The sequence below is a fragment of the Anser brachyrhynchus genome, assembly GCF_964034855.1.
Source record: "Anser brachyrhynchus genome assembly, chromosome: 2".
NCBI classification, from domain to species: domain Eukaryota; kingdom Metazoa; phylum Chordata; class Aves; order Anseriformes; family Anatidae; genus Anser; species Anser brachyrhynchus.
Window position 1 is genome coordinate 30,514,692 of NC_137695.1, and position 12,640 is coordinate 30,527,331.

The 12,640-nt window shown below is 37.7% G+C and overlaps 1 protein-coding gene across 6 annotated transcripts in view; it reads right to left on the minus strand.

Moving 5' to 3' along the window:
• ETV1 (ETS variant transcription factor 1) overlaps window positions 1–12,640 on the minus strand; it is a 69,376-nt gene that overhangs the window by 24,061 nt on the left and 32,675 nt on the right. For all 6 annotated transcript variants that reach the window (XM_080581480.1, XM_080581481.1, XM_080581477.1 and 3 more), the window contains 3 exons: window positions 9,007–9,136; window positions 7,296–7,484; window positions 3,369–3,616 (listed from right to left, as the gene is read on the minus strand). In XM_080581480.1, coding sequence (XP_080437606.1) covers window positions 3,369–3,616; window positions 7,296–7,484; window positions 9,007–9,136 — 567 coding nt within the window. The remainder of the gene's footprint in view (window positions 1–3,368; window positions 3,617–7,295; window positions 7,485–9,006; window positions 9,137–12,640) is intronic.

The following is a 12,640-nucleotide window of genomic DNA, read 5'->3' on the forward strand; positions in this document are numbered from 1 at the left end:
AAGTATATGCAAGCAGCAATTCGTCTACTAATCTCTAACACTACCTTGTGATAGATTTCAAAGTTCTCAGTTAAAGAAATAGGCACAAAAGAACTTCACAAACAAAATAACTATTTTAATCAGGCAAGTCAAAATGTGAGATTTAAACCGAAACGGAAGATGTCATTGCAAAACTATTTTTATTATTAATCTACATGCATAGCTAAAATCAACTTGGTATATTTGCAAATACACTAAGTGAAGTAGGAAGCATCAAGCCTTCAAGGGTCCTACCTCAAAATAAAGCCTAGAATTGAGGAAGCTCAAAGCTCCTCAAGTTGACCTTTTCATTAAAATAACCGAACACATGGATTGAATTGTAGAAGTACTAACTGTACAAGAATTTCCATTATTAACCCTGTAAACAAATATATTGGGAAGGCTTCTAGGGTATATTCATCAACCACATAAAATATCCAAGTTCTATATGTTCTTGGCTGCATCTTCGTGTTTTAAGTTGCTAGATAAACCATCAAGTACTAAATATATCTGTGACTAGCAGCCCAAAAAAAATTTGTGGCAGAAAAAGTCTGATTGGACATATATGATGCATTGTGACTTCTAGAAGTGTAGATGGATAAGGAAGAGCTTCTACTCTGTTGACATTTTTCTTTTTCCATTATCTCAAACATTTTGCAGTAGAAATTGCATACCTGCAATTACAATTACAACTAATTGATCTGCCATTTCCCATGTCATAATTAATGTCATGTTTTAATAGAGTTATAATCATTCCATAATAATGCTTTTCATTCACCAGCTTCCCACAAAGTATAAAAGTATAGTGCACAAAAGCAATGAACTTTTATGAGGCTCTTTCAAAAACATCCCCAAAGGAACATCTTGGTGCATTACAATGAACTTTTTAAATATGTTTCTATATTCTTATCTGAGCTGCAGTAAAGTAGCATGCAAAAAAGACTTTTCACTCTAGCATTCCTCCTTCCCTGAACATCCATAGGTGAAAAATGAAATCAATGATTCAGTGACAAATACATTATGTTTCCTAAGGGGTTATTTAATGTACTCCTAGGAAGGATGGAAAATGATGGTTTCTAGAGAACAGATGGTAACAAGACAAAATATCAACAGACCACAGTTGTTGACTGCAATTTATGGAGTGTACAGATGTGTCAACTTAAATGCAGTGATTCTGAGGCCAATAAAAGTACTTCCTGATACCAACAGATTAATTTTTCATGACCACTGGTTACACAGCTATTACATTTTAAAAAACTAATTATTCATCACAAAAGAAACAATTTTGCTCAAATGTCATTACTATAAAGTGAAATGTTGTTCTTGCTGGCACAAAAAAAAAAAAAAAAAGAGCATTCCAGAATTGACACAAGTTTGCACATCTTCCTTTCAGAATAAAAGTGTCTGCTTTTTTTTTTTCCATAAAGAATATTCCAATGAAAGATGAATGCTAGCAGCCAACCCAGATTTAAAGTAATAGCATGCAATAAGGAGATCCCACTTCCTAGCCAAATATGAAGCATGCTTACAAAAGGGCCTTTTTTCACCCTTTAATTTAGCAGGATGAATAACGGTGCTTGTGAAGGTTGCAAGGGACTGGCAGTGCCTGAAGCTGCAGTCCTCTATTTATTATCCATAGCCACATTAACTATGCAGACAGTCTCTCCCATGCTGTTCTGTAAGACTAAAGATACACGACTGCCAAAGCCACATATCTCAGAACCTTAATCAATGCACAGGTTTAGTTCTAGCTTTCATCCTTTTAATTTGAACCTATTTTCATGTTGTCTTATACTTCAGCTTGGATAAATATTTCCTCCTTAGTCCCCTCCTTGTATATGCCTAAATCAAATTCATCAAAGGATTGGTTATTTGCTTGCGAAGAGTAAGAAAGGAGAAACTCTACTTTCCAAATTCCCCTGTTCTAAGATAGAGATCAGTTCTAAAACAATCACTTTACAATAAAGATACCAAAGAATACTCCACTAAATAGACAATGTTAAGTTAGCTATAGAAAAGATGATAAAAACAAATTTTTCGCTGTATCAAATTGCAAAATAATTTGTCATAGGCTAAACTTTCAAAGGAGACTTCAATTCAATAGCCACGCAGTGTTTGCAAAAGAAACTGCGAAAGCATCTAGCCAGGAACTGAACCAGAAGGTAAGCACTGGAGGCACTGCAGTGCCCAGAAGTCAGGCAAGGCTCACCTTCTCCCTGCCCCGAATTAGGGTATGTGTGTGTGAAAGCGATGCACGCTCCCCTGGGAGCACCGTAAGAACTCACTGAAATCCCTTGTCTTTAACAGTGTGGCATACACAAAGCAGGGCAGAGGCATGGACTGATGAGGAGCTGCAGAAATCGCTTACATAGGAATTGAAAGACGTGTTTTGACTGAATTTTGTCAACACCATACTTATCAACTGTTTAACCCATTTACCCCATCCAGCCTGCTCCATGCAATTTTAACCTCAGTTTCCCTCTCCTCTTTACTCAGTACTCATCACTAAACTCTGTTTTTTGCTTCCCCAATTCTCTCTCTCTTTCCCCAAATATAATATAAATATTATTTTTAATTGTGGCAAAGTAACCTAAAATTTCAAATGTTATTCCTTTGATTCATGTTTTTATCCTTTTTGACCAGAAGCTATTCAGAGTGGGCTCTGCCACCACCTCCTCTATTTTGTACCGTCTGTAGAGCAATAACACTCCATTTTGGTTGCCCTATAAGCACAATAATAATAATAAACATTATTAATAGCAACAACTTATTCTCTACATCAGCAATCTGGCATCACAGATTATGTACCTCCACAAAACACAGCAGTATGCACAAATTGAGAAGCTGACACCGATTTGGCTGATTCTTCTCCCTCATTGGTTTTATAGCTGTATAAACCCCACTTCAGTGGAGTTACTCCTGATTTAAAGCAGTGCAGGCAAGAGGAGAGAGTCCTCTACTTCTGGCAGACAAATGAAAGAGCTCATAAAATGGAGCATACAAATTTAGAGGTCAGAGATGGGATAATACAGAGCAAGCCCCCTCTTAAGCAAAGCTCAATTTTGCACCCATGATCATTTCTTCTCCAGCTTCTTTAACCTTTGTATTGTCTGGACAGAGAGTTCTGGGAAATGAAAACCTCCACAGAGCAAGACAAGGCAACAGTGGCACGAGACACCTTGTACTATGTGGCAATCTTACTACTTTGTAAGCTATATTGGACATAGATTACTTTGGGAGATTTAGAAGCCAGAATAGCAAGTTCCAATTCGTAGTATCAAAACATCAAGAGCACTAGCTTGGACTCATTTATTGCTTTACTACGCAGAAATAAGGAGAGTCTCACCTACCTGAATCATATGCAAAATCTCTAGGTTCCTGTTTAATCATCAGAGGAGGGGGGAAATTTTGACTGGCTGCACTGCCAACCATAGCGTTGTGTTCATAAACTGGATCGTGATACTCCTGCTTAAAACCTTGAGGTGGGAAAGGGATGTTTGGCTCAGACATCTGCCGCTGATATATTGGACGTCCTTCCCTTGGCATTGCAGGCAAAGGTGGAAAAGAATTGCAAGGTTCAGAGAGCTGGCGGCGAAATCTAGGACACAAGTTAGAGAGGTCATGTAAAGGACTTAAACTACATTCCATTTCACAAAGATCTTCACAGATCATGATTAGCAAGAGGCTTTATCACTTCCTCAATAGTAAACATTTTGTTTATGATAATGCCAAATGCTGCCATCAGGATTATGATTATGGCTGTGTTGCAGAACAGCAAGAAGCAAAGTAACATACCCCCCACCTATTAATACCAGCTCTAGTACCTGCCCCCCCCACCATCTTCTTTTCCTTCAGTATCTTCTCTCATCAAAAGAGGCCAACCAAAAATGTACCAGCTTCAAGCCAGCAGAAAGACTGACGTTTTCCTACCACAGTAACATGAAAGAGGCTTATGTGGAGTTCTCTGTTGTTTCATGAGAATGAATGACGTATTGCTTGTACTCTAATTTACTCTTGCAGTTCTTACTGTTACATGGAAACCATTCTGACCATGACAACAAACACGACTATTTTGAACAAAGAGTATTGTCTGTTGAAACACCTGGAATCATGCCAGGGTATAAGTCCACAGTTTTGTCCTCTCGAGGATAGCACTGTGGGAGGCCTACCTGCAAAGCTGGTATTGTATTCCAGAAGGGAATTTAAGCACTCCAGAAAAAGGACAGCATACAGATTTTTGTTAATAGAAGCAAAGCCTAAGAATTTTCCTCCTGTCTTAACTTATTCCCATAGTCATTTCCACATAAAAGAAGTCCACACAAACCAAGCTGCCACTCACTACTCCAAAATACTCTTCAATAAGCATAACATGTGAGAATTCAGTTTTAAATCAACTTCACTTCCATGCAGCAGTACTCAAGAACCTACATTTGTTGTTCCTTCCATAAAACAGGAATGAAAAGTTTTGAAGGTAATTATTAGGACATCTGTGGGTTCAGAAGCCTAGAGAATACAAGGATGCTATTTTCCCACCGTGCTCTGATGAACTGCACAAAGTGTTCCTGTCATCTCCTATAGATTACCCCAGTGGCAGTAACCATCACCACCAGAATTGTCTGCACTAATCCACAGCAAATGCAATGTTCTTGCAACAAACTGCTTGCTAGCCGTGTTATCACTCATCATGAAAGCATACTTTTTTTTTAAAAAAAAAAAAAAAGGAGAGAAACCTGTGTCTTTCTCTGCCAGTTTCACACTGTCACACTAAAAATCAAGAATTAATCATTCTTCAGCTTCCTGTACTTTGCAGCTGAACTGACTTTCCCTCATGACAGCAAAAGCAGACATTCTCTTGGAGAAAATGGGGTGAGTGAAGAAAGCAGGGTTTTGATTGCATAAGCAACACAGTCCTTGAATATCATCTTATATGTAGTATGTGTTTCTGAAACAATTTAAACCCTACTAACATCTGTCAAAATACTGCTGTGAACTTGGTCTGACAAATATTTACTGTCATAGTTTAATTACAAATACTGTGGGAGCTACAGGGATAGAAACTATTACAATGTAGCACTGGAGACAAAATTATTATTTTTAATGCTGCTGTAAATATTCTGTTTTGCAATAGAAAGAGTAGTGCACTGTAATGCTGGTTTTTGCAATTCCACCTACACCTGCAGAAAATAAACTTAGAAACTCAAATGTATTATGAAACAGTTAGGCTGACTGGCACTGCATTCATTTCCCTCTTTTCCTTTTTTCATTAGCCAAAAAAAGAAGCAGAAATTATCATTAAGAACTGTCAAGGAGTGAATCAGAAAATTGCAACTTGAAGTTAAAATAAGAAACAGGCTCACTCACAAAGCCTCAAAGGAAGTTAATAATACTTGTTGTACTGGAAGCTTTGTATGGAATCAAGCCATTTGTTTATACAAGTGGATTTGATTCCTGTTGGTACTTGTTAGGACCACTTATATTCATGCCCTGTATGAAGATGTATGGGCTGTATGTTCTAGATACTGATCCTATCTTATACCACTAACGCATGGTCCAAAGAAAAATGCTTGGAGTTATAGATTTATATACAAACTTACACAGGTAGGTTATTTGTTTAAATGACATTTTCTGAATACATTCATTGTTGTAGCTATCATCTTGTAAATCAGGAAGATTTGAATTGCACAAAAATATGAAGTACACATTTATTTCAAAAAATGGAGAAGAAGATTCAAAGTAAAGAAGAAAATGGTGAAAAAAAAAATACCTTCCACTACAATCATACCTTCTTCAAAAAAGTAGAAAAATGAGATTTTTGCCCTGAGTCAGTTAATTTGGACTTCACTAAAACACGTTATGTTCTATCACTCAAAGAAAGCATCAGTGCAAAATGCCCTAAAGAACATGAATTTCAAAGGCATGGGGGGAAAAAATCATGTAAAGAACCCATAAAGCTCGTGCAGAGCAAGTGTTACGGTCATAGGAAAATAAACTAGGGTGTATGCAAATCTCTATAAATATTCAAATTAAGGCTGACATACAGCTACAGTATTGTCTTTACAAGTTGCTCTAAATCAAAACATTTTTTCATCTGAAAAATACTACTGCTCTCTTCACAGAAGCCATTTAGCTTTTGGAGATTTCAGTCTCCTGACAACTTGGGTGTATATATAAAAACACAGTTATCCACCCTCCTGCAATCAAAACCGCATCCTGGCTTCATTGGGGGCTGGTGTGGTTAGACCACAGTCCAAGGATGGGGGAAACAGCACTATGGCAGTTTACAGGTCTGATTCAGTGTTTCTTTACCACCAGAAAGGCACATAGACCTTGGGTAATATTTAATAGTATCTCAGCAGAGCATAAAATGGCAATATAAACTGTAGCAACCTCCTCCAGAAGTGATCTGCACAAATCCCTGGAGATAATAGCCCTTATTAGAGCAGAAGCATGCAAATCACACTCCCAACAACTGTGATTTTCTTTTCAGGTGCTTCTTAATTTGTTAATGTGTAAGTGCTAAGACAAGTCTCTAAACATATATATCTCTATATATAGCTGAAATTCAAAATGCTCAGAGCAATCACACAACACAGAAAAAAAAAAACAGGTTCATGTAATAAAGGTTAGGATTAATAGAATTCCACAAACAAGTGTTTGGTCTCAAAAATAAGGGAAATTCACTGAGCATATTTGTTGCAAAACTGAGCTAAAAAAGACAGTCAGTTGTCTGTGGACTTCTAACATACCGAAACAAAACAGGGTGACTTAAGGACAGTTTAAGTTTTAATTCTAGTCTCCAGCTCTTGTGGCTTTTACTCAGACTAATGTTATTTGAACACAGTTTATGTTGGCATGTTGGTTTGTTTGAAATATTATATTTCTAAAGGGATTGGAAAAATGAGTCACCCTTCCATTGAATATTCTGAAGCAGTAACGCATATGGCTACTTATCTCTTGGACAGGTAAATTTCTTAGCAAGGAGCCAGGATACGTATCAGCCAGGATCATGCCTGCTAGTGACTTCATCACCTCGTGACGCTTACTAGCCTCAAGTGAATTGCCCTCACAAGTCAGCAGAAGCAGGTCACTAAAACCGTATCATTGCCAATATTAGCTCCTACTGAAGTCCATCAAGCAGTGTGCCAGCCTTTCACAAAACATACATTTCTGACATTCTGACCTTATCTGGCTTAAAGCCAGTACTACCCTATATGAGAGACATGCGACCACCACTGAAATAACTTCTGCATAGGTCCTGCACACATTCTGTGTTTTACCTGTGATCCATAGGGAAGCTGTTGTCTTGAATGGACTGGGATGGAGGGAGATGGCCAGGGAAAACCCGGTCAGGTTTAGGAGTCTGAGCTGAGTTTGGGGAGGCATGGTGCAGCGGTGACACAGGAGTGCTGGATGGCGTTGGTGGGTTGGAGGGCCTCATTCCCACTTGTGGCTTCTGATCATAGGCACTATTAGAAAAGCAAGGACAAAGAAGGTTAGGTTATTTTCTCTGCAAAAACATGTAGCACGTATGTTCAGGAAAAAAAATAAAAATGCAAGTATCACATATAAGCTTTTTATTACACATACTTTATTAAGCAGTTTGGGGCAGAGAAATTCTCTACACGAAGAGGAGCACAGAAAAAAATAATTTTAAAGGCAAGTGGTTCAAAACAGCATTTTCTTCTCTGAGGCCTAGAAATGTATTTTTAAAGGATTCAGTCTTACAGTGACATTCTAACAAGAGATACACAAAATACACAAACGTAGTATTGTATTATATGCACCTGGACTAGAGTGCGAAGAGCTGGCAGTACCTGTCAAGACTCTTTTTTAGAGCTTGCACAAAACCACAAAGTGAAACCGTAAAACAATGAATGCAACTAGAGGGAAGGGATCTGACCCAGAAAAACAATGCTATGCTGGCTTAGCTACCCACACTAAGATGTCAGCAGGCTCTCCTGATACGTTTTCTGTCTCTGTCTCAAAAATAAAGTTTAAGTCCTGCAAATATAAAGGTGTTTCAGATCAGGAAAGGACCTTAGTACACTTTGATTATTCTTGTTTCTAAACAGGAAAAACACAGACATAAGGCAGATAGTAAGCATGAACTTGCATACTTTCCTATGTCAGGTCCCCCAGCACCCATCAAATCCATTAATGTACACATTTGATTTTTTAAATCAAAACCATTCCTCTATGACCGTTGAAGGTGCCAGTCTGTATTTAGTTTTCTTTCACATGCAAAAAAGCTAAATGCGAATTATTTAAGTGCTATCAGCTTTGGTAGTACGTTAATGAGAACAAAAACTCACTAACTAGATGAAAGGTTCTAAAATAGACTGAAATGTCAGTAAGAAATCCTTCACTGCTAAAGGAAGGAGTGACATGTAAGTGCAAACCAAAAGAACGTCAATAAAGAATGCAGTCATATCAAGCCCCCAGAATAATTAAAGTTTTTACTATTTACCTTTATAAAAGATGACAATTTGCTTTTGAAAAGATAACAAAGATGCAGATCCTAATGAAATACTATTTCAAATTGTAATCATCTTTGAATGCACACATATATCATTGCAAAACATGTCAAATACCTCAGACATGCCAATCTCTTGCTTGTCACACAGATCTTGCTCTCTTTCCTAATGTGTGTAATGCATTTTGCAAGTATTTTCAACACAACTCATAGAAAACCAGACACTCCTTCCATTTCACGCTTGCACCCCGAGTTTCTAAATTCTGGCTATCTCCCATGAAGGAGGAATAAAGAATATGCATTTTGATGAAGAACACTGCTTTGAAATAGTTATGTGTTTGATATAACTGTAAACAACGCCATCAGTGTTCATCAGCTAAATGCATTATCTCATCAGTCTGCTATCTGCTGGAGAGGTAACTTTTTTAAGATCTCTATTATGGCTTTATAACTCTTTAGTCAGTCCTCATTTAAATCAGCAGTTCTCACTGCAAACATATTCCTGATTGCTTTACCTGACATTGTACAGGCACTTCTCCCCATAACTGAACTTGAATGGTTGTTCTTGACTGCAAGCAGAGCCAAGTTCCGAACATGGGCTATGGGGTTCCTTCTTGATTTTCACAGGGAGACCATGAAAAGCCACTGGAAAGAGAAAGAAAATATAATTGAAAACCAAGTACGATATTAACAATGAGCTTTCTCAAGTAAACTAGACACTGCTAATTAAGCACATGATTAATTAAACCATTGTAATACTAAAAACAATATCGGAAATAAACATTTCAAGGATTTTTTCGTGTGTCAACTGAAAAATAGACACCAGAGATCCTTTGCATTGGCTATTAGCACTTTTATTGTTTAATAGAATGATGGCCAGGATCCCATCTCATTAGCAGGAAAATAACAGCCTTCTTATATTTGGCTTAACTACTGTAAATGTTGTCAGAGGCAAAATACTTCCCAGGCACCAAATGTTTCTAAGTAATATTAGTGAGGTAGCTTTTAGCTATAAATGCAATAGCAGATCACTTCAAAGAATGCCACACAAACTACTCCAAAATAAATTTCTCATATACCAGCCTCAGGTATATGATCGGTCACCTTTTTCTCCCACCGAATACATGAAAATTTGCAGTGAAACTTATGAAATTGGGTGATTACATGTTTCTTTAGTTATACAAATAATATCTGGAAAAAATACATGAGAAATGCCTTCAGTACACTTTCTCAAAAATGCACAATGTAAAATTCTGGCCTCACCGAAGTCAACACTAAATGTGATATAGACACAAATGGAGAAAAAAAAATAGCCATGCTTTTTTAAATAGCCAAAAGAACATAGGGAGTATGACAGAAATGCATCGTTAATGAGAAACACAAATTGGTCTGGATTAAGGTAAAGGCCAAAGGTAAAGATAAGGTTAACTAGCATACTAGTTTAAGCCAGCCAACTTTCCTTTATTTCATAGGTAACCTTAACCAAAATTAAAACAAGAAAATTCAAAGTTCACCTAATGTAGGCAAATCTAAATTTAGTGGCTAGGAGGACAAAAGACTAAAGACAGGTGTTTAACAGCTTGAAAACATGCCCTTCAAATTTAAAAATGAAAAAAAAAAAAGAGATTTCAAATCCATTTTTGAACTCTGAGCAGCCTAGAGTTTGGGGATCAACTCTCATGACTGGTTTTGCTGTTGTCACCAAAACACCACAGTTCGGACATCGTGCTCCAGCCTGACACAAACAGGTTCGCCTCTGCGGAAATCCACATATATGCAGAAGTCTCTGTTAGAGAAGCTCAGTGCAAAATTAGGTCATTATTACTACTGTTAAGAAGAATCTTGTCCTTTCCCTTGCACCTGACCTGAAAAACAAGTTGTTACATGCTATATACTTTCTACTAAGGCACCTGCATGCACATGGACAGGGTTGTTGTGAGGGAATTTACCTTTCTGAAACATTAAGAAGTGAGCATTAGAACGAATAAACCCCAGTTTATTATGCTAGATCTTGATTCCTGATTCTCACCACTGGTTCTCCCACAGCTGGGCAATGTTCAGAGAACTTTTTCACAAACTGATCCTCTCCTACCCTCTTACATGACAGCTCATATTATTATCTCTCAGCTGAGACATCTGCAAGATATCGCTGGATTATTTTCCCATGTATTTTCACAAAACACATAAAAATTGTCTCTTAGACTGTTATTCAGCTACTGTATTTGGTGGACAGTAGTAATCTATCTGGAAAGATTACATAGGAAAAGCAGGGAGCAACACAGGCACGGAAACACAGCAACACAGCACAGTAACTTAAGAAACACGAGATGAAAAGTGGTGAACAACACAACAAGGGAAGAAGTCTTTCTGAATAAAATTGTATGAATTTACAATAAAGACCATTTGGACTTCTTGAATCAAGGTTTTTAACTGTAGTAATAAAGCAAACTGCAGCCCATGGTCAGCTTTCTACTGTAATTGCAAAAGAAGCTGACATCCAGTAGCTTGGTTTGGGTTTACACTAGTGAACTTTTACTGCTGACTATCTTCACGTGTCTTGGTCAGATAATAATGCACACTGTGCGTTTAATGCATATGATGGAACCCACATCTCCAGAACCGTGGCTCCGGCACAAAGGTAGGCAAGCTCTTCGACTTGGACCAGAGAATTAAAACCACAACTGTAACAAGACTCTTTTCTAAAGCCAGTATCACATATTTGCACAAAGGCCACACGCTGCTCTAATTTTTTTTTATTATTATTATTATTTTATTTTAACTTTGCTACTTCCTCAGAGTTAATCTGTTATGAAAAATTACTTCCCTTATTTATTTTTAAATAACGGGAGTACAGAGACTCCCACACCACAGCCCTGTGCGGAGAACTGGCTGGGTATTTCATCACAGCGCTGAGAGCCTGAACGTCTGCTAACAGGCAGTTTTCCAGCTCACTGGCACAGGCACAAGTGAAAGCAGCACATTCATTTTGTGCAATTTGCTTTACCTTCCCACATGGAGTTGGTGCATGTAAAAGGCTGTTAAGTACTAAATTATTCCTTATCAAATCACCATCATCTGGAGTCATGATCAACACTAATTAAATTACTTTCACTGAACACGGCTCCAGCCTGCTGCCTCGGCTGTGAGGTACATTTTATTTTGCTTACTGTACAGTCCTAGCAAGGTACAGGGCACAGTGCTAGGAGGCATCTGTGCTGTAGTTTTAATTAAAGTTTACCTCACCTTCCTCCCAGCTTTATAAGCTAGGGTAAAGTGTATCAAATCAAGTAGGTTAACGCCTTCATTTCATTTAGGGAAAGCATTATAGTCCAAAGTGATTTTATATTAGATCTTTATCTTAACTACGTCCAGAAAGATAATGTAGCTGTAAAATTTAAAGCCTTCCTCCGGCAGTCCCCTGACACAGTCACCATGCTAAGCTTTATCTGTAACTTTTAAGTGTATGTTCTACAGGAAGAAAGGAAAAAAGATAAATACTTTCTATGCTTGGGGGGGGCTTTCATGAAGGCTACTTGACCTTTGAAACCACATCTTAGTGTGGCTGAAGATGACAGACTTATTCCAACTAAAAAATTTCAAATATTTAGAACAGTTCCTCACATCATCACTGCCACCTCCACCCATTGCTCTTCATTTTAGTATGGCACTTATTTCATAGTGTACCTATTAAAAGAGTTTTTAAACACACATAGTTTTGCAAAGCTGGATTTTATATTATTTTTTCATTCACTTTTCATTTGATGAGAGCAAGGTTACTTATTTATATAATCTAATTTTAGTGCAGCATACCCAACTACCAACACATCCAAATTAAAAATATGACATTTCAAGCAACCAGCTCCTCACTACTTCATTCTTCCTGATGGCAAATTCATTTTACTTAACCCCAGAAATGAGTCTCAACCCTATTATGGCAACAGGCACTCTGCCTTAATAATGACCTTATTAAGAAGTGACCAAGGGCGAAGATTTCATCCCAAGTGATTACGTACAGATAACTACTTCCCAACTTGAAAGGCAAACAATCTTAGAACCTGTATTTAGATGGCCGGCTTCAAAACCTCATCTCAAGTACTGGGGAAAGTCAGGATTATCAGCATCAGAATGGGCTCAATGTGCAGACCCTGC